The sequence below is a fragment of the Astyanax mexicanus genome, chromosome 23 (genome assembly GCF_023375975.1).
Source record: "Astyanax mexicanus isolate ESR-SI-001 chromosome 23, AstMex3_surface, whole genome shotgun sequence".
Lineage (NCBI taxonomy): Eukaryota > Metazoa > Chordata > Actinopteri > Characiformes > Acestrorhamphidae > Astyanax > Astyanax mexicanus.
In genome coordinates, this window is record NC_064430.1 from 5,385,295 (window position 1) to 5,407,459 (window position 22,165).

At 36.6% G+C, this 22,165-nt stretch overlaps 1 protein-coding gene and 1 long non-coding RNA gene across 2 annotated transcripts in view; one reads left to right on the forward strand and one right to left on the reverse strand.

Annotated features, from left to right (window-relative positions):
• Positions 1-22,165, reverse strand: part of LOC111191153 (uncharacterized) — a 44,170-nt gene that overhangs the window by 12,074 nt on the left and 9,931 nt on the right. The window lies entirely within an intron of this gene.
• Positions 7,707-11,320, forward strand: rxfp3.3a1 (relaxin family peptide receptor 3.3a1). The gene has a single exon (XM_007246967.4). It carries the CDS (start codon positions 7,821-7,823, stop codon positions 8,826-8,828), a length of 1,008 nt encoding a protein of 335 aa, XP_007247029.1. The 5' UTR covers positions 7,707-7,820; the 3' UTR covers positions 8,829-11,320.

The window sequence follows — 22,165 nt, forward strand, 5'->3', positions numbered from 1 at the left end:
TATATATATATATATATATATATATAATTGAAAAGTAACTTTGTTTCAGTAATTCAGTTCAAAATGTGAAATTCATATATTATATAGATGTTTTACACAGAGTGATCTATTTTAAGCTTTTATTTCTTTAACTGTTGAAGATTATGGCTTACAGCCAATGAAATACTTTATAATATTCTACTTTAAGACCAATTGGTACTTTTGGCAGTGTGGGCAATGTGCCAAGTCCTGCTGGAAAATGAAATCCCTCCATCGCATCTCCATAAAAGTTGTCAGTAGCAGAGGGAAGCATGAAGTGCTGTAAGATTTTGTGGGAAAACAAAACTGCACTGACTTTAGACTTGATAATAAAACACAGTGGATCAACACCAGCAGATGACATGACTCTCCAAACCATCACTGATTGGTGGAAACTTCACTCTAGACCTCGAGCAGTTTGGACTGTGTGTCTCTCCACTCTTCCTCCAGACTCTGATCCCTTGATTTACAAACGAAATGTAAAATTTACTGATGATCAGTGATGGTTTGGAGAGTCATGTCATCTGCTGGTGCTGATCCACTGTGTTTTATTATCAAGTCTAAAGACGAAAAATCTTACAGCACTTCATGCTTCCCTCTGCTGCTGACAACTTTTATAGAGATACGATGGAGGGATTTCATTTTTCGGGCAGGACTTGACACACTGCCCACACTGCCAAAATTGGTCTTATATACCAATGGGTCTTATATAATATTAAAATTTTCTGAGACACTGATTTTTGGGTTTTCATTGTCTGTAATCCATAATCATCAACAATTAAAGAAATAAACGCCTAAAATAGATCACTATTGTAGTGTGTAATACATCTATATATTTATATTTCACATTTTGAACTCACTTGCTGAAATAAAGTAACTTTTCAATGATATTCTAATTTTTTGAGATGCACTTGTATCTTCTTACAATGATTTCATTATTTACCACACGACTGAAGCCCATACATGTTTTTTATTTTTGTTTAGAAACTGTTCTTTACTTATTTTTATTTTTTATTGTCACTCAGTATCTCAACAGAGTGTCCAAATATATGTGAGGGGAAAAAAAGCAATTATAAAGGATGTAGAAACCAGTAGGTGGTCATAATGGTCATAATGTTATCCTTGAAAAAAGTGAATAATCATTTTTTTTTTTTTTTTTTTTTTTATTATTATTCTCTTTTTTCTCTCTTTCTTTTTGGGTCCCTTCTCAAACTGACCTCACGTTTCTCACAAAGAAAAATAAAAAAATACCACGTAAAAAACGTTTTAAAGCTACCGCTGACACATCATACCTCACGCATAGCCTTCTTCCTGCTAACGGGAGGTTATAACGCAAGGTATTACGAAGTCCAGCACGAATATATATATATATATATCTTAATTATATCTATACAGTTGTTATAATAATGATGTTGACCAGTATTCCAAAGCTTTTTTATTATTATTATTATTATTATTTATTTTAATTTTAATTGATTTCTCTGTCTCCCTTCACCTGTTGTATGTAAAAAAAGATTTATGTAAGATGATGTACTGATGGGATGGTTTGTTACGTAAAAAAAAATTACGCCAAACAGATTTTTTTGATACGTTCTTTCACGAAATGACAAAAAAAATGACGAAATGAACTTACTGTCAGTGTTTTTTTGGGATGACTGATAAAGGGAAAAGGTTCAGAGGGTCAGAAGTGTAAGAGAGAGAGAGAGAGTGAATAAGCGAGTGTGTGTGTGAGCGAGTGTGTGTGAGAGTGTGTGTGAGGGTTTTTATGACGTACATGGATGTTCCCGTGGCGTGTATTTTGTGTTCTGCAGTGGGATCCCGGAGCATAGCGTCGAGATGATTTCTACATAAATATATTTTTAGATGCGGAAACTGTGCTACAAGTGGATTTGGTGTCGAAGTCATCGTTTTTCTCGTCTCTTATTTTATTATTTTCCATTTCACATAAGCTGACATCTGAGCTCACTGCCTTAAAACTCACTCGCGTGGTCTGTGGCATGTCCTTACCGGAGAAAACTCGGCTTTTTACGGAGATGTGGAAGAAATATTGAAATATTGTACAGTAGAACAATGTCAGTTTGTATAAAGTACTAAGGAAAAAAAATATTTATTACATGCATTGGAAGAAATTGTTTACTTAATGAATGTTACCTGTTTATTTAGAGATGTTTAGATGTAATAAATGCATTGAGTTAACTTTGAATGCCTTTCTCTTATTTCTGCTTTTTCTGTCTTCATTCAGTCTTTTGATTTTAGATTGAGTATGCATCATGTACAGTATTTTTTAACATAAATCGAAGAAATTATTATAGAATTTTTATATATATATATATATATATATATATATATATATATATATATATATATATATATATATATATATATATATATATATATATATACTCAGCTCTGGAAAAAATAAGCACTTTAATTTTTACAGTGTGAAAGAAAGTGAGAGGTCAGTGTTTAAGAACTCCAGCAGCACTGCTGCTCTATCTTATCCACCCACTGTACCAGCACAACACACACTCACACACCACCATGCTAATCAGTGCTAATCACTGCAGTACTGAGAATAACCACTCACCACCCAAATAATAATGATAATAATAATAATAATAATAATAATAATAATAATAATAATAATAATAATAATAATAGCTGCTCTGTGTTAGTTTCTTCCATGGCATCATGTAAAGAAGCCTAGTTAGCACCAATAGGTGTATATTGAGTATAGATTTTATATTGATATATATACACAGCTCTGGAAAAAATAAGAGAACACTTAAAAATGATGAGTTTCTTTGATTTTACCAAATTGAAAACCTCTGGAGTATGGATGATCACAAGCCATCAAACCACCAAGCTGAACTGATTGAATTGCACCAGGAGTAAAGGCATAAAATTATTCAAAAGCAGTGTGTAAGACTGGTGGAGGAGAACATGATGCCAAGATGCATGAAAACTGTGATTAAAAAAACAGTTATTCCACCAAATATTGATTTCTGAACTTTATGAATACGAACTTGTTTTAACATATGGACTTGAATATAAACTTTGCATTATTTGAGGTCTGAACGCTCTGCATCTTTTTTGTCATCTCAGCCATTTCTCATTTTCTGCAAATAAATGCTGATAAATGACGATATTTTTATTTGCAATTTGGGAGAAATGTTGTCTGTAGTTTATAGAATAAAACAACAATGTTCATTTTACTCAAACATAAACCTATAAATAGCAAAATCAGAGAAACTGATTCAGAAACTGAAGTGTCTTGTCACCTTCCTAAAATAACTGTTAATCAGATCATTTGATTTTACCACTTTAGGATAAGGATCTATACCAAGAGTGTAACTTGACATAATTCATTATTCCTAATTAAAATTAAATGTGATTTAGTTCATTTTATTAGCTTTCCAATACTAGTCTACCTTCACTGAACTAATCTCTAACGTTTAATCGCATCCCCAATTGGTAAGTCATGAGATATTTACTATTATTGAAAGTAATATTTTTTTTTTTGTCTGCAGTAAAAAGGCCATAAAGTCCATAAAGCCAAAAGCTGGAAACTCTCTATAATGTGTGGCTGTTAAAATGCAAAAAAAAAAAATCAATATTCTCTAAAAGCTGAATTTGTAGGATAAACTATGCATTTAAAACATTGCTCATTTTTAAATAGCCCATAGAAAGTGTCACGTTTTTTTGTGTTCCCTTAAAAAACTTCCTGAAAAAAACAAAAGTAATGTGATTAATTTAGGAAGGTGTCAATAAGCTGATAACACTTTATAATAAGAGCACAATGTCTCACATAATTTATTAATAGACACTAGTAAACTAATAGTAAAACAATGTAGGGAGAAAAAAATTAAGCCATTAAGAACAAAAGCTTAGGCCGCACCAGAGTCCTATAGTGCACCAATAGGGAGGGAGAATGGTATATGTTTATACTTCTCTACATCCAATCACAATCAGATTCACTCTATCTGGATATAGGAGAGATTTATCTGGATAGGGGTTTTATTGAACGAAGAGAAGCCGGAATGAAAACAAGGTTAAATGAAATAGGAGTAAAGAGGCTGTTTTTATTAAAATGAAAGTTCAGATAATTGTGTGAAAATTAAAAAAATAATAATTACTATAGTAAAGTATATATTACCAACATTTATACTTGAGTAAGATAATGAAGTATTTGTACTTTATTACCGGTACTAGGGGTGGGCGATATGGCTCTAAAATAATATCACGATATTTCAGGGTATGTTTGCGATAACGATACACTAACGATAACTAACAATATAGGAAAACTAAAATAATTCATTCATTTCAGGAATATAGTATAATAGTATAACAGAATAATCATAATGTGGCAAAATAAATAATATAGCATAAAATATTATAATGCATTTAGTGCATGCATATAAACTGCAATCTAAAACAATTATACAATAAATGCACCTAAAGCTTCACAGTAAATAATAGACTACTTTTAAGACAGAACATCCCCATTATCACGATATGGATTTTTAATATCATGATATTTCTGTGTCACGATTAGGGTTGCAACGGTATGAGATTTTCACGGTATGATAACCGTCTCAGAAAATACCGCGGTATCACGGTTATCACGGTATCACAGTTTGTTACATAAATTATTAAACTGACCCTTAAAGAAATTACAACAAAGGTTTTTTGTTCAATTAACTATTTATTGTAGAAACCTGGAACAACTATATAGATAATGTCTCCTTAAAAAAAATAAACTGTACACCATTAGGTGAAGGAAACCAGGTTTTTCCACTACTCTTAAGGGCATTAAGAGTGTATATATATATATATAAAAAAAAAAAATATATATATATATATATATATATATATATATATATATATATATATATATATACACATATACACACATGTTAGACATTACATGTCCTCTAAGAAGTAAAGATCCTGTATTTAAAATATTCAGTACAATTATTTATGTTTAAATTATTTAATATCTGATAAACTGAGCCTGGGTCAGTGTCGGATCAACAACTGTTGTAAACGTCCGTTTTACTGCCAAGTTGGTATATAAGCAGATACTGCAGAAAGAGGGGATTTATTTCTGACATGATCCTCACAATAGAGATTTCTATTTTAAGGCTTTCACACCGAGTCTGGTTTTAACATATGAAAAACAGGCACGTCAGAATTTGAAAATGAACGCATGTAAATGAATGGCGTCTTTCACATCCAGTCCGGCCAGGACCTTTACACGGACACGTGAATCCATCGTAGCACGCACGTCACGCCTGTACCTGCGTGCCCAAATTTCGGATAACTCAGCGCTTTTGCGGGCGCTTACCGCATGGGTTGTGCTCGACTACAAAGAGATTTATTTAGGTTCAGATTAAAATTATAAACTAAACACATACTTTGCGCTGCACAGCGGGGTGCTGTTCTCGGAGATGGGAGAACAGGTTTGACGTGTGTCCACCTTTACCTTATTACAAATCGGATAACCATCCTCGGGTGCGTTCGGCGGGTATCCGAAATAGTCCCACACTGCTGATTTTAGTTTAGCCTTTTTTTAGGCGGACGGAGATTTGTTTAGTCTGATGCACTTTCTGCCGTTCTCACCGCTGTGTGCTGAGTAGCTGAAGCGGAGCAGAGTTGCGCATGCACGGGTGAGTTTCTCCGCTGGCTTGCGTTTTACCGGTAATAAGCAAACACACACGGTATGATACCACCATGCTAAAGGCCTCCACCAACACTTACAACATACAACACCAATAAAAACCACTCACACACCTCCACACAACTGTGTGCTGAAACCGCTCACCAAGCCCTGAAAATACATTACAATGTACGCCATGTAGTTTCTTTCAAATGTTTTTTGCACAGAACACAAATTAAAACCTGTTATCCATCAGAAAAGATCATAAACCAGCCAATAAAACGGTATCTTAGCCACGCCCACTTTACTGAAAAAAAAAAAAAAATCAGCAACTCAGACATTAGGGCATGTCAGCATTAAAGAACAAATAAGGCAAAGTAATACAAGCTAATTTTTACTAATTCTCTGTGATTTAGAATACTTTTTAATAATCTTTAGGAACAAAATGTTGAGATAATTAGATTTATTTTATATAGATTTTATAAGTGTATTGGTATATAAGTGTATTGATAGTAGTGTTTTATTTTGTGTGCATTACTGACAGAAAACAGTGTCCTTAGATTTTTCAAACCCTTGAACATAATTCAGGTCTCAATGGGTAGAAAAAAAAATGTATATGTATAATATAATACTGTTTTCCTGTTTCTCAGCTCAGTCCCAAACAGCAGATGGCAGTAAATACTCAATATTATATCCGTTAGTCTCCGTTAGACTCCAGCCTGTTTGATTGTTTCTAATGAAGTGTCTAATCCTGGAAGACATGAAAACACATAATAAATGATTATGAACTAATTCCATCATCATGTAAATGATTGTTCAGACAATTTCAATTTTGTAAAAACTACTTTTATTTGTAATGCACATTTTCTTTGCACTTAAGATATTGTTTGTTTTAATGCACAAGAGATTATTTAAATCAGATTATTTTTTTTATTATTAATTAATGAGTTTACACTTGTATAGCGCCTTTCTTGCGACCCAAGGGTGATTTACAAATCACACGCCATATTCAATTATAGTGAATCATGGAAAGGGAGACAGAAAATGAGTGAAAGATGGAGAAAGAGAGAGACACTAATACATGAAGTGAGAGAGAAAGAGGAACAAGTGAAAAAGAAGTCAGAAAGAAAGAAACAGACATAAAATGAGTGAGAGATGGAGATAAGGTAATAGAAACAAGAAATCGAGTGAGCCAGGAAAAGTGAGAAAGAAAAGCTGCAAGTTTAAAAAAAAAAGAGATACAGTAAAATAAGAAATGAGAGAAAAGAGGGAAAAAATAAGCAGACTGAATAAGAGAGAGACTGAAAGAGTAAGAAAGAATAAGCGATGCAGAAGAGAAAATGGAAAATGACAGTGAGAAAGAGGAAGAGAGGCTGAAAGAGTGAGAAACAGTAAGAGATGCAATGAAAAAAGAAAGGAGAGAAAATTAGTGTGACAGAGTTATCGAAAGAAGCAGCACATTGAATGAATGAATGAGTGAGAGAGAGAGGGAGAGAGAGAGAAAGAGCGAGAGAGAAAGCAAAAAAGTGAGAGAGAGAAAAGCAATAAAAAGAAAGGAGAGAAATGTGAGCATGGGAGACCAAGAAATGTAGTGTAAAAGAAAGAAAGAAAGAAAGAAATAAAGAAAGAACCAATAAATACAGTTTAAGTGAGAAAAAAGAGAGATATATAAACAGTGATAAAAAATGAGGTAGATACAGAATGAGTCTGAGAGAGAAAGAGATGAAGTGAGAGAAATCTCTCTTTCTGTCTCACTTCATTTTTTCCTCACTTTTTCCATCTCTCTCTTTCTCTCTCTGAGTAAAATACAGATAGAGGGGTATAAACAGTGCGTCAATGAAAGAAAAAGAGAGAGAGAGAAAGAGAGAGAGAGAGGAGGTCGAGTGCAGTGATTGGTCCGGCCCAAACGGAACCCACCAATCGCTGCGCTCTGGCTGAGAGGGGTTTTGGAGAGCGCGCGCCATAAGCGACTGCGGCGCGCGCTGCTGTGTTTATATCGCGGGTTATTTGGTGCGGCAGTGGAGTGCGGAGCGGATGTGAAGATGATGATGAAATTATTGACGAGTATGAAGATCAGGATGAAGATGATGCGCTCGGGTTATCTCCTCTGAGCGCGCGCGCGCGCTCTCCACCTCCCGGCGCGATGGGGAGCGCGGAGGTCCGCCCGGCGGCGGATGAGGATCCGTGGAGCGGCGCGCTGAACCGCTCTCAGGGCGAGGAGCGCTTCAGGAGCCTGGAGGACATCGACGTGTCGGCGGACGGCAGCCCCGCGCTCCGGTTCATCATCTCCGTCACCTACCTGGTGGTGTGCGCCGCGGGGCTGGTGGGCAACCTGCTGGTGCTGTTTCTGGTGCGCGCGAGGCAGGAGCGCCGCACCAACAAGATCAACTTCTTCATCCTGAACCTCGCGGTGACGGACTTCCAGTTCGTGCTGACGCTGCCGTTCTGGGCGGTGGACACGGCGCTGGACTTCAGCTGGCCGTTCGGAGACGCCATGTGCAAGATCGTGCTGTCGGCCACGGTGATGAACATGTACGCGAGCGTCTTCTTCCTCACGGCCATGAGCGTCACGCGCTACCGCTCGGTGGCCTCGGCGCTGACGGAGCGCTCCTCGCCGAGCACCTGCTCCGCGCGCGGCGTCGGCGCGCTCCTCTGGGCGCTGGCCACGGTGGCCACGGCGCCCACCGCCGTCTTCTCCACGGTGACCAACGTGGCCGGAGAGAAGCTGTGCCTGCTGCGCTTCCCGGAGGGGCAGCACTGGCTGGCCGTCTACCACGTGCAGAAGATCCTGGTGGCGTTCGTCGTGCCCATGTTCGTGGTGTGCGTCAGCTACCTGCTGCTGCTGAGGCTCGTGCGCCGCCGCGGCATGCGCAGCAACACCAAGCGCCGGACGCAGGTCACCAGGTCCGTCACGCTGGTGGTGCTCTCCTTCTTCCTCTGCTGGATGCCCAACCATGCCATCACGCTGTGGGGCGTGCTGGTCAAGTTCAACCTCGTGCGCTGGGACCGGACGTACTACGTGGTGCACACCTACGTGTTCCCGCTCACCGTGTGCCTGGCGCACGCGAACAGCTGCTTTAATCCGGTCATTTACTGCATGACGCGCCGGGACTTCAGGAAAAAGCTTAAGGAGCTCTGGCTGCGAGAGTGAGTGGCGCGAGCGCGGGGACGCTTACGGACTAATAGACTAGTGGAGCGCAGGTCACGATACGTGATGCACACGACACGGGTTGATCGCACTAAACTAAACCACCTTAAAACTATATGATGGACCTGATCACTACTGATCCATCTCTCTCTCTATCTCTTTCTCTGTATGTCAATATACATTACTGTGCAAAAGTTTTAGGCATCTGTGGGAATTTCAGTAAAGAAAAAGCTTCTTATCTGTGCAGTAAGTGTTTATTATCTCAGTAAAACACATTAACTCGGCATTACAATAAATACAAACAGCAATTTTACAAAAAGCACAGCTTTTACAGCCCTGTTTTCCTTAAAACATATTCTAATCTCTCCTCCTCATCTGAGTTTAATAGAGTTATTTCTAGTTCTCATCATATTAATCAACACCTGGTTTGGTAAATTACTGGTAAATGCGGTAAATCAGGTGAGCTGCTGACGGAACTGAACATAATATACACATGCTGGCTGAGGAGCATCCAGGAGAAATCTGGGATCTCTACACTTTGTTCTTCAGCTTATTTGGCTCACAGGATATATATAATACTTAGTTAAAAAAAGAGAATTCCTTGTTAAGTTTTATTGTATGTATGGATTCATCTCAGAATGAATTTGCTTTGGTGCCTAAAACTTTTGCACAGTACTGTATCTCTCTATATATCCATCAATATTTACAAAACTATACACACACAAACACAAAGTCGTATGCAAAAGTTTGGGCAAAAAAGTTGTGCACATTTTCCCTGTGATAATATATACTGTAAAATATTGGCAAAAATGTAACTGATATTTTCAGCCTTTTGCTTAAACCAGAAAATCCCAGCTAAAAAGAATTATGGTTAGTAAAACGTTTTATTTTACTTGATGTACAAGTTGATTACACTAAACTACATTGTTTTATATATACACATATACAAACACAAACACAAAAAGTCATATGCAAAAGTTTGAGAATCCCAGAAAATCACAGCTAACAAATTGTGGTCAGAAACACGTTTTCTGAACATTACTGTGTATCTTCTCATTACATTCAACCAGTCAAACTTTTTTACTGAATGTTTTTAAAATATGTCTGAAATGTTAATCAACATTTCCATAACATTGTAAAGCAAACGTCTACATAGGAACATTTAATGATAAATGTTCCAATAATGTGATGCAAACCATTATTATGTCACACGTTTAAAAAAAAAAAACAGTTGTGTAACGTTTTCTGAATGTTACAATAAATGTTCCTAGAACATTCAATCTGTCAAGTTTTGATTCAGTGCTTTTAAAGCATTCTAGTAACGTCGCTGCAACATCACTACTGTCAGTGTTGTAATTTTAAGTTTTGGGAATGTTGTATAAATGTTTCCATGATATTAGTATCCGTTTAGCTTGGTATGTAATAAGGTTATGATGCAAACCATTATATATCACACAATTTCAGAACTTCACCTTCTTTAATCTGCTTACAACAATCAATCTGTCAAGTTTTCTGGATGTTCTCTATTATTTAACATTTTTAAACGTTCTGGTAACGTTGCTGCAACATCATGAGCATCAGTGCTCCAATAAAAGATCTATCAAAAAAGTGGCTTGAGTAGAAGTGTTGAGTTGAAGTGTTCTTTATGCATTTTTGTACTTAATAATTGCAAGTAGAAGGACAGGGATTAAGCATGGTTTTAGATTCATGGGATCAGGGATTAAGCCCAGACTTAATAGACTTTATCCATTTAAACTGCTATTCTGAATACATAATAACTAGGCTTAATCTGTGGAAAGACTGCAAAACTGTCCTATTAATGCTGATTAAAATTTTAACCCACTATATACACCATGAAATCACTCAAAACATTTAAACAAGAGTGTCCAAACTTTTGCATACGTTTATTTGTCTTTTTCTTCTGTCTTACATTTTTCTTCACACGCCTTTGTCTTTTTAACATATTTAACTGTCAATGGGATTTTCCTAAATAGAGATTGAGCCTAATCTTAGACCAAAGGTTCTGAAATGTTTTAGACCATGTACCACCAATGATGACCAAACTAAAACTTCCAATTACCACCAAGTACACACCATTTCACAGAAACACATTAAGTTACTGCACACATGCTTATTTATACACAGTAAATAAATAAATAAGCATAGGTGTAAACCACACACATACATCTGATTTTACTCGGGCTGCATAAAATATTGTTTAAGCATAGTCATCGCGATTAAATCAGGCAATTAAATCAAACACGTCATGTGGCAATGTTTTGATTCTTGACACAAGAAGTAGATACACAGCGCTGTCTCTGTGTCTGTGTGAGTGACAGGCTGCTGCTGCCCGAGAAGCATGAGGGGGAGGGGGAGCATTGCAGTGTAATTTTTTTCCAATATCGTGCAGCCATAGATCTTATCTAGATCTTTTATTGGTTACTGTTTCAGGTTAATACAGTATCAGAATCAGGATTAGGGGTGTGCCATATCGTATCGTGTGCGATAATATCGCCAAAAATTTTGAATATCGTGAACGATATTATACCCTGAAATATCTTGACATATCACCCACCCCTAATTATCACATCAGGGTACTACTTTTTTGCCATTTTTAGTAAAAGAAAAATTCACACTGTTCTCATTTCCCATTATATATCTACTAGAGACAGATTATATCTGTCCAGGATCATTTATTTTACTTTAATCCTGGATATATGGAGATATTTGTAGTGCATTACTAATATCATGACATTCTGGATTATTGACTTCTGTTACAAATCTGATAAAATTATTATTTTTTAATATCTCAGTTAGCCATATCATATTGCATGCAATAATACAATTCTAAATATTTTTTTTCTAATTTAGTGTTTTGTCATATCGCCAAAAGTATCGTTATTGTGAAAATACCATGAAATATTGTGATATTATTTCAGAGCCATATCGCCCACCCCTAATTTAGATAGAGAAAAACAACAAGGGTTTGTTTACCACCTTATTTAGCTGTAATGCAGAACATGCAGAAACTGCAGAAGCTGTAGTGCATGGGGTGGCACAGTGGAGAACACCACTACCTGCCAGTGAGCCTTCACATCATGTGGGGGACTGGGGTTCAATTGCCTGTATAAGTGACTACGCTAGGCTACATCAATAAGTCCAAAAATGAGTCCCTGGACAAGACTCCCAACTCTTCATTGGCCCAACTCTGTAATGGAAACCAGTAAATATCATAAATGTTAATTTAGTAAACTGTTAGTGACTGTTGGTTGATATAAAGCAGATCTTGTGGCGTTCCACAAGGTTTAATTCTAGGAACAATGAAACTGATGTGAATACTTATAGAACTTTAGTTCTGTTTTATATAAGAGTGAAGGACTACAGTGTAGCTTACACACTAGGGGTGGGCGATATGGCTCTAAAATAATATCACGATATTTCATGGTATTGTCACGATAACGATACTTTTAGCGATATGACAAAACACTAAATTAGAAAAAAATATTTAGAATTTTATTACTGCATGCAATATGATATGGCTAACTGAGATATTAAAAAAATAAGAATTTTATCAAATTTGTAACAGAAGTTAATAATCCACAATGTCATGATACTAGTAATTCACTCCAAATATCTCCATATATCCAGGATTAAAGTAAAATAAATGATACTGGACAGATATAATCTGTCTCTAGTAGATATATAATGGAAAATGAGAACAGTGTGAATTTTTTTTCTTTTGCTAAAAACAGTAAAATGTAGAACCCTGATGTTATAATTAGGGGTGGCTGATATGTCACGATATTTCAGGGTATAATATCATTCACAATATATATATATTTTTTGCGATATTATCGCGTACGATACGATATGGCACACCCCTATTACACACAGCTTCTAATGACTAAATTACTAAGCACTAACTAATGTAATGTTGGGAAAATTACAAGTGGATTTTCAGTCCTTAATATTTTAATGCAAGCAGTGTCTTCTATTGCAGCACCTTGGGATACATTGAGTACCACTGTTTGAGAACCCCTGTCTTATACTATACTCACCTTTAAATAGTAAATCTCCATTCAGAATGCCGTTTGATTAAGACAATGTTTAATCCCTGTCTGGGAAACTGCCCCAAGATTGTTCTTTCCTTTATTTTGAACAATATTGAGAGTTAAAGGTTATAGAACTATATATACACACTAGGGGTGTCACGATTCTCTAAATCCTCGATTCGATTTCATTTTCGATTTGAGGGTCACGATTCGATTCGATTCTCGATTTTCTTGTTTTTTTTTCTTGTTATTATTTTATGCCTCATAAAATTTAAATAATATATTTATTATTATTATTATTATTATTATAAATATTATAAATATTATTATTATTATTTATTAAGATATATATGGTAATGCCATCTAGTGACTTTTTTTGGTAGCAACAGTGTGCACTATTAAAACAAGCAGTTTATCAGAGCTGTGTGTGGATGGCTGGTGAAACTGCTCATTACATGAAGCTGCAGTTCTTCATCCAACCACTAGCAGCAGCAGCACAAGCCCCGCTCTCTTCACTCAGTCACTACTTCAGTACAGCCCAGCCACGGGCTACAGAGCTCAGCCAGTCCGTTTTTACTGTTTCTGTAAACAAATAAAGGTTTTAACCCCACTAACCGGATAATACAGCTCACTACAGTTCATCTTTCAGCCCAAGCAGCTAACAGCAGCAGGTTAGAACAGCCGACACGGAGGCACTGCTCGGATTACATTATAAACACGTCAGTTAGCGCGCTGCTAACCTCAGGATGTTTATAACTACGGAGTTTAGTGGACACACCACGGCCGCCAGGTAAGTCTTTTAAAGGCTACTGAAGACTATTAAAGGCTATTAGAGTGTAACCCCTGGCTCCCAGGGGTTACAAGAGGTTATTGAAAGCATTATTGGGGGGCAGAAATCAGTACAGGCTGGTTAGATAAGTGATGTGGGTATTGTCTTATAAATATTTACACATAACTTATATCTCTCCTGAAAAGCTTTTATTTTAGTCAGAAACACGCTTGTGTTTACTTTATCTGAGAGAAAGATGTTTTTTTAATTCAATGGAAAGCAACAGGTGTAGTCAATTATAAGTTTAAGATTTTTAATCCACCTCACTGTGATCTATAGTCAGTGTTCTCAAGTCACACTGACACACGCATTTCAGCGAGTTCACACGCTCTCACCTGCGCGCACCCACCCCTCCGTTAGATACAGATACAAAACCTGCGCGCCCAACCCCCGCCCCCCCTCCCCCGTTGGACAGATAAAAACAGTGATCACACTCCCGCCGACTGCGCTCATGCAGTGGCTATCTCTATTTAAATGAATAGGATGCGCTGTGTTGGTGCCGCGCCATTTGCGTAGCGCGCTGCGCTATTTGCGCAGCGCGCGCGGGAGGGATCGTCGATCCTCTTTTTGACTTCGATACTCGAGATCGTGACCTCATTTCGATTCGATTTCGATAAAATATCGAGATCGTGACACCCCTAATACACACACATACAACCCAAGAAATACATCATTTTTGCTACATGAATATTGGAGCTACAACTGAGATTTTTCTCTAGTTTAAAAAATACATGAGGAAAAACTTCCACATACAGATGGCAATCCTTAAATAAACATGCTTGCCCTGTAGGAGCTTGTAGTACCTCATTAAATAAAGAAACTGAGTGACAACACAGCACAACGGAGGAAGAAAACAAAGGTTAAACATCAAATTACTGCTTAAACACTATTCTCTAAAAAGTGTCAAATTATGGATTCGAAATCTAAACAGAACACTGTGTGTTAGTAATAGAAAACTATATACATTTATTTATATCAACATCTGTTCTGACTTATGTTCTAGTTCACTATGTAGGGAGAGTCAATGTACACTACTGGTTAAATATTTTTGAACACCCCTTTTTTTTAGTAGTCCAGTAACTGCAGTAGTGGATGACCCAGACAATCTGCTCTTTATCTTTATTTATATCTCATCAATTACTGCAGTTCTTTAACTTTCAGACTAACTCTAATTCTAAATTCTCTTCTCTGCTGAAACTGAGACTTACTCCAGTCATGTTAAGCTGAGCTAAAGGCTAAAGCTGCATTTTCCATGTGGGTCAGCCAGACGTCTTTCTGTATTAGTTTTCTCCAGTTTCTGAGTTTCAGAGTCTGAGTTTGAAGGTGTAGGAAACAGTACTCACCGCTCTCTGGCTTCATCTGTAATTTCTCTAAAGAAAAGAACTTCTACTTTCAATAGTTACAGAATTCTCTGTGTTTCTGTTTCTTTTTCTAGTTATTATGATGATAAAAGTATGAATGTGCTGTGTGTAAGTGTATAAATGCTGCAGTACAGAGTGTAGTATTTCAGTTTATTTCCACTGCTACCTACCAGCTGTAAGCTGTTAACCAATATTTTTTACAATTTACTACGTAAAAACAATACAGTACTAAAATGACTTTATTACTTTAGTTTTTTAGTTAATTTGCTTTTCTTAAAGGCCCTTGCAGTTTACTTCAAATTTTGTACGCTGGATTTTGTCCCATTTACAGTTCTTGACTGGATCTGAAGAGCTTAAATGGCAAAAATGCAGGGGAAAAAATGGGAATGTTCTAAAACTTTTGACCAGTAGTGTATCTGAGGTGGAGAGGTTTAATTAAGACAACATCTAATTTATCCTAATTATCTGCAGCTGATTTTACTTTCAGAATTTAGAAGTGTAGTAGTGAATGTAGGATGCCCTAAACTTTTCTCTTTAACAAAAAAATTGCATTTTTATTCATTTTATTTAATTTATATTGACGCTGTCCAATGAAAAAAATGTATCTCCTCCAAAACAGCAACCTAACAGTATAGAGAGGAATAAAACATTTTAAAAACTTTTAATGGAAAAAAGTTTATTTTAGGTCATTTCGGAGAAATTCTATTGGTCCATTCATCAAGAAATTGTAAGTAATTTTCATGACTTTTTACATTGTAGATTCTCACATCAAACCTATGAATGAACACATGTGGAGTTTTATGCACAATTTTTATATTCTAGTTTCTTCAAAATAGCCACCCTTTGCTCTGATTACTGATTAGTCTTGAAGGAAGGAGTTCCCAGAGGTGTTTATTAGCACTTGTTGCTCCTTTGTCTTCTTCACTCTGTGCTCCAGCTCACCCCAAACCATCTGGATTGGGTTCAGGTCCGGTGACTGTGGAGGTTCAGCTCATTTTTTGTTAAGTACATAAAACTCCACATGTGTTCATTCATAGTTTTGATGCTTCAGTGAGAATCTACAATGTAAATATGAGTCATGAAAATAAAGAAAACGCATTGAATGAGAAGGTGTGTCCAAACTTTTGGCCTGTACAATTCAAATTATGTAAAAAACATTTTATTGGAGAGCGACAACACATAGTTATATTTCCTTTCTCTCTCTCAATATTGTTCATAGGAAATGTTTTAAATATGTTAATCAAAGACAAAGGTTCATCATACTGTCTTCTTTTATGAATGGGATTCTCTGGAGCAGAAGCAGCAGCACAGCAAATCATCTGAGCATAAAACCACCATGGAGTATCAATCCTTTTTCATCACTGAGCTGTGGAGCAGTGGAACAGTGTTCTCTGGATTTATGGAGATATATAAACTACACCTAGGGAAGGATTTGAAGGAGTTGGAGTGCCACCATTGAGAACTAACCATCCAAACATCAGTATTTCACCATATGCCAGATTCACATTACACGATTTTGAGCCAGTTTTTCAGTCGCCGACAGTTTTTTTTGTTGATTGCTGACAAAAACTCTGCTTGGAGGGAAATCTACTGAAACTACCGAAAGACGCTCGCCGAGCCGTCGCTGACTAATCGCCGAAGAGTCGCATAAGCCTGGCAAATATTCATTATGTTTAATATCTGACTCAGTCAGCGACTGGGAGCCAGAAGCTGCGGCTACATACAGCCAATAGGATCACAGAAAGAGAGAACCAAACACCAGAGCTGTTTATGGAGGGTCCCAACCAGTTTCTGCCCCCCTGTTATATCATGAAATGACTCTAGAGGGAGCCCACAAGTGAGTCCTCTATGAATAGGGGAGGGGGGTGAATGCAGCTAAAAACAGCTAAAAGCTAAAAACCTTAAATTAAAAATAATTATGAACTACTTGTTCTGAACATTTCTTTAATTTTAGAAAGTAGAATAATGTACTTTACAAAAAAAAAACTAAGAAAGCGTGCCTGTATATTTTAGTTTATCTAAAGAAAACAGATTTTACTCTGTAAAGCTCTAGCATTACTGCTACTGTGAGCTGATTGGTTGGCAAGCCGATCCTGGAGATACAGGTAAAACATGTTTAAATGGCTTCTATAACTGGAGTTCAAAATAAAAAAAATAAATAAAAAAAAGATGTCTGTGGTACAAAAACATTAGACATAGTTCTGTATTGAGGACCTAAGTACATATTTCGATATAAGATGATTATAAATTCTGATTTTGCTCAGTTGCTTCCTATAAACCCGTTCATGTTGGACTCACTTCAAGTGCGTATTCTCCTCTATAGAGTTTCTTTGGCGCGGCATCACTAGTTCTCGTGTGCACTTAGTTCTGGGGTGTTCTCGTGATGAAACGTGTTTCTGGAGAGCTGTGAGGTGAGTCGGTGATTTCCCACAGTGAAAAAAATTGTGTAATTTGTGATCCCGTGTCTCTGATCAGTCGTTTAGTGTGAAAGTCTCAACAACTAAAGGATATACAGCAAAAAACAGCACAATGACTGAAGACTCAAAAAGTCTTATAGTGTGAACCTGGCATTACTGATGCTCCTACGGCTGAATGCAATCAAATCCTCACAGAACAGCAATATTTCAGTATCTAGTGGAGAGTGTATTGTGAAGATCAGAGCCTGTAGAGACACTGGAACAAGTGTTGGATAAGTAGGCATCTTTAAAAGGTTTAATTATTGGAGTTGTGTCCCAAACTGCCCCTAAAATAATATCACGATTATGATAATTTCATGGTATTGTAGGGATAATGATACTCTTGGCAATATGACAAAACACTGAATTAAAAGATGAATTATAAACTAAATGAAAGTTAAATTTTATTATTGAATGCGATATATGGCACACCCCTAACTGAGATATACCCCTAACTGAGATATTTATATATATATATATATATATATATATATATATATATATATATATATATATATATATATATATTTATATATATAAATATATATAAAAACATAATAATAATAATTTTATCAGATTTGTAAGTTTTAGATTAATACAGTAATTGTACTGAGAATCTAATGTCAGAATCAGGATTTAGTTGTGTTACTTAGCAACCACCTACCAACACCTTAGCAACCATCTAGCAACCACTCAGCAACACCTTAGCAACCATCTAGCAAACACTTAGCAACACCATAGCAACACCATAGCAACCACCATAGATACCATAGCAACGCCTTAGCAACCACCTAGCAACTGAGATATTAAAAAAAATATATATAAAAATTCAAGAATTTTATTAGATTTGCAACAGAAGTCAATGGTCCAGAATGACATGATACTAATAATAATAATGCACTCCAAATATCTCCATATATTCAGGATTAAAGTAAAATAAATGATACTGGACAGATATAATCTGTCTCTAGTAGATACATAATGAGAAATGTTGGTGCAATTATTGTGCAAGATACAATATGGCGCACCCCTAATCTGGATTGCTTAATTTTGCAATGAAGGGCAAAGTATAGTGCCGAATTTTCACAATGACTAGATCATTTTATATCTGGTGAAAAAAGATATATTGACTTGAAATACTCTAAATTCAATGTATGTGCAAATTCTCAAAGGAAGTTTCAAAATAGTTCAATATATTGCCGAATTCTGTTCCCTATAATAGTAGTGGAACAATTAAGAGACCACTTCCGTTTCTGAATCAGTTTCTCTGATTTTGCTATTTATAGGTTTATGTTTGAGTAAAATGAACATTGTTGTTTTATTCTATAAACTACAGACAACATTTCTTCCAAATTACAATAAGAAATATCGTAATTTAGAGCATTTATTTGCAGAAAATGAAAAACAGATGCAGAGCTTTCAGGCCTCAAATAATGCAAAGAAAACAAGTTCATATTCATAAAGTTTTAAGAGTTCAGAAATCAATATTTGGTGGAATAACCCTGGTTTTTATTCACAGTTTTTATGCATTTTGGCATCATGTTCTCCTCCACCAGTCTTACACACTGCTTTTGGATAACTTTATGCCTTTAATCCTGGTGCAAAAATTCAAGCAGTTCAGTTTGGTTTGATGGCTTGTGATCATCCATCTTCCTCTTGATTGTTTTCTAGAGGTTTTTAATTTGGTAAAATCAAAGAATATCTTTATTTTTAAGTGATCTCTTATTTTTCCAGAGCTCAACAGTTTGGGACACAGCTCTGGTGAATTAAGTGTACAATTACTGACCATCCATCTGCTGCTGCAAAACTTCTATCTATAACCACATCTATAAATGAGACTGAACCGTTCACAAGAACTATTTTTTTTTTACTGAATGATACACCGATCAAGCATAACATTATGACCACCCACTTGTTTCTGCATCCATTATTTTTTCTACTGCACTGAACATTATTTACAGTATGAACATTTATTACTCTGTAGGTAGAAGTATAGATACTAGCGTTTAAAAAAAAATACTTCTGTAGAAGTTGAAGCATCAACTCAAGCTTTTTACTCTTTTAACAAAGAATTAAAAGTACTGGATTCAAAACTACTTAAAATATAAAAAAGTAAAAGTAACGTGAGGAGAAAAAAAATAAAGCCATTAAAAACAAAAGCTTAGGCCACGCCCACAGAGTCCTATTTATATGAAAATGTTTAAGCAAAATTAACATTGTTGTTTTATTCTATTAACTATGGACAACATTTCTCCCAAATTCCAAATAAAAATATTGTAATTTAGAGCATTTATTTGCAGACAATGAGAAATGGCTGAAATAACAAAAAAGATGCAGAGCTTTCAGACCTCAAATAATGCAAAGAAAAACACGTTCATATTTATAAAGTTTTAAGAGTTCAGAAATCAATATTTGGTGGAATAACCCTGTTTTTAATCAGTTTTCATGCATCTTGGCATCATGTTCTCCTCCACCAGTCTTACACACTGCTTTTGGATAACTTTATGCTGCTTTACTCCTGGCTCAAAAATTCAAGCAGTTCAGTTTGGTTTGATGGCTTGTGATCATCCATCTTCCTCTTGATTATATTCCAGAGGTTTTTAATTAGATAAAATTAAAGAAACTCATCATTTTTAAGTGCTCTCTTATTCTTTCAACAGGTTATTCTCTGCTCAGTGGCATCACTAGTGTATGAAAACCTCAGCAACACTAATGTGTCAGAAACATTCATACTGGTGCCACATTCAGAACCCCCCCTTGCCATGTAGGTGTCACTGTTGTGCTGAGAATGCTCCTGGATCATATCATGTCAGTAGTGCCCTTGGGTGCTCCTATGGGAGGCTGATGGTTTGTGCTGCAACAGATGGGCTGTATATATGCAGGCGGATGACAAGCTAAAAGAAAAACTAAGATAAAATGGTGTAAAAAATGGCTTTTAAGCTTTAAATTACCTTTGAAGGTTTGTATCTGTGTTATGTGTACTGGTACAGCAGATGTTCATCTATTTAACACATTTTCCTTGGATACGAACACTCAAGCAGGAAAGAACAGCAGTTTTCTCAACGTGAACATCAACAAACAAGACGTCGATTAATCACGCAACCCTACACAAGGCACAGGGAGTGGTTAGCTTCACCAAGCACCACTGGGCTTAAAAACAGTTTTTACACTTGACTGAAAAGATCAATCTCTTAAAGCATCCTAGATAGCAAACTTCACTCCAGCAATATCTGGGCCAAATACCCCTGACTGACTCAGAGTTGCTTTCAATACTCCGGTTGCCAAGTATACTACTGGAATTGGCCTGTGCCTCTTTTGCCAACACCCCGGTTCCAGAGTATAATATTGAAATTGGCCCATGCCACTTTTGCCAACACCTCAGTTCCTGAGTATAATACTGGAATTGGCCCATGCTGCTTTTGCCAACAGCCCGGTTGCCAAGTATAATATTGGAAGTATTCAATGCCACATTTTCCAACACCCCAGTTGCCAAGTATAATACTGGAATTGGTCCATGCCACTTTTTCTAACACCCCAGTTGCTGAGTATAATATTGCATTTGGCCCATGCCACTTTTGCAAGTTTAAGAGAATAATATGGGAATTTGACCGAGCCACATGTGCAAGCACCCCGGTTGCCAAGTATTTTATTACAATTGGACCAATTCCACATTGCTGCTACCTAGTCTCGGCTGATGCTGCCATACATTTGCTAAGCTTAAAGTGAATGCAGGTCTTCATGCTATCTGGGAAGCACTCCTGTGTTCACTTTAAATTAGCATACATATTAAGAACTGAGAAAAGCACTACCTATAAAACACCTTGTGGCTGTCTTATAGCCTTATCGTACTTCAATTACAGAACTAGTTAAGTGGACTCAAACTTGCTAGCGAAATGGCCACCGAGGCACTGGTGAGCCACTTGACCTACTTCACTGTAGGAGCTGAATATTCAAGCCCGTTTCCCTCTGTTCTCTCGCTGTGTGTCACAAATGCACTCGTCCACTTGTGGATAATAAGTGGGAGAATGACTTGCCTGAACAGATCACGCTTCTCCACAGAAGTGAAAACCAAAGTGGGGTTATTTTTTTTTATTTGATATTGATTCAGTTAGGAATATTTCATTTTTAAATGACTAGATATGAAAGATATATTTTTAGAGAATTAATGTTGTAAATGTGTAAGGAACACTCTTTATCCTTACACCTACTATTATTAAAAAAAGTGGTTACACGCAGAATTCATATTTTTATTATTATTATTTAACGTGTCCATAACTCACTCCACAACAGTGTACATGTAATGTAAAAATACACTCGGCTGTGATGCTCACACACTTCCACACAACTTTAGTGTCAGAAAAGACAATGAAAGTTTTTAACGAAAAAAAAATGCTGCTGTCCTCTTCTAAACCCTGTGAGCCGTGATCCATTCTCAGCTCTCCTCAGAGTTTGATAGACCCCCCTGTAGACATACAGCCTGAACCCGGTGAGATCTGTCCTCAGGGAGGGTCTAATAACACCCGACACAAACGCAACACGACTCCTTCCATCCGGACCCTCGCTCTCGACACAGCGGCTTTCCGTGGTCATCCAGTCGAGCCCCTCAGAGCCGGCAGCAGCGGCGTGTTAAGTTTCTAAACAC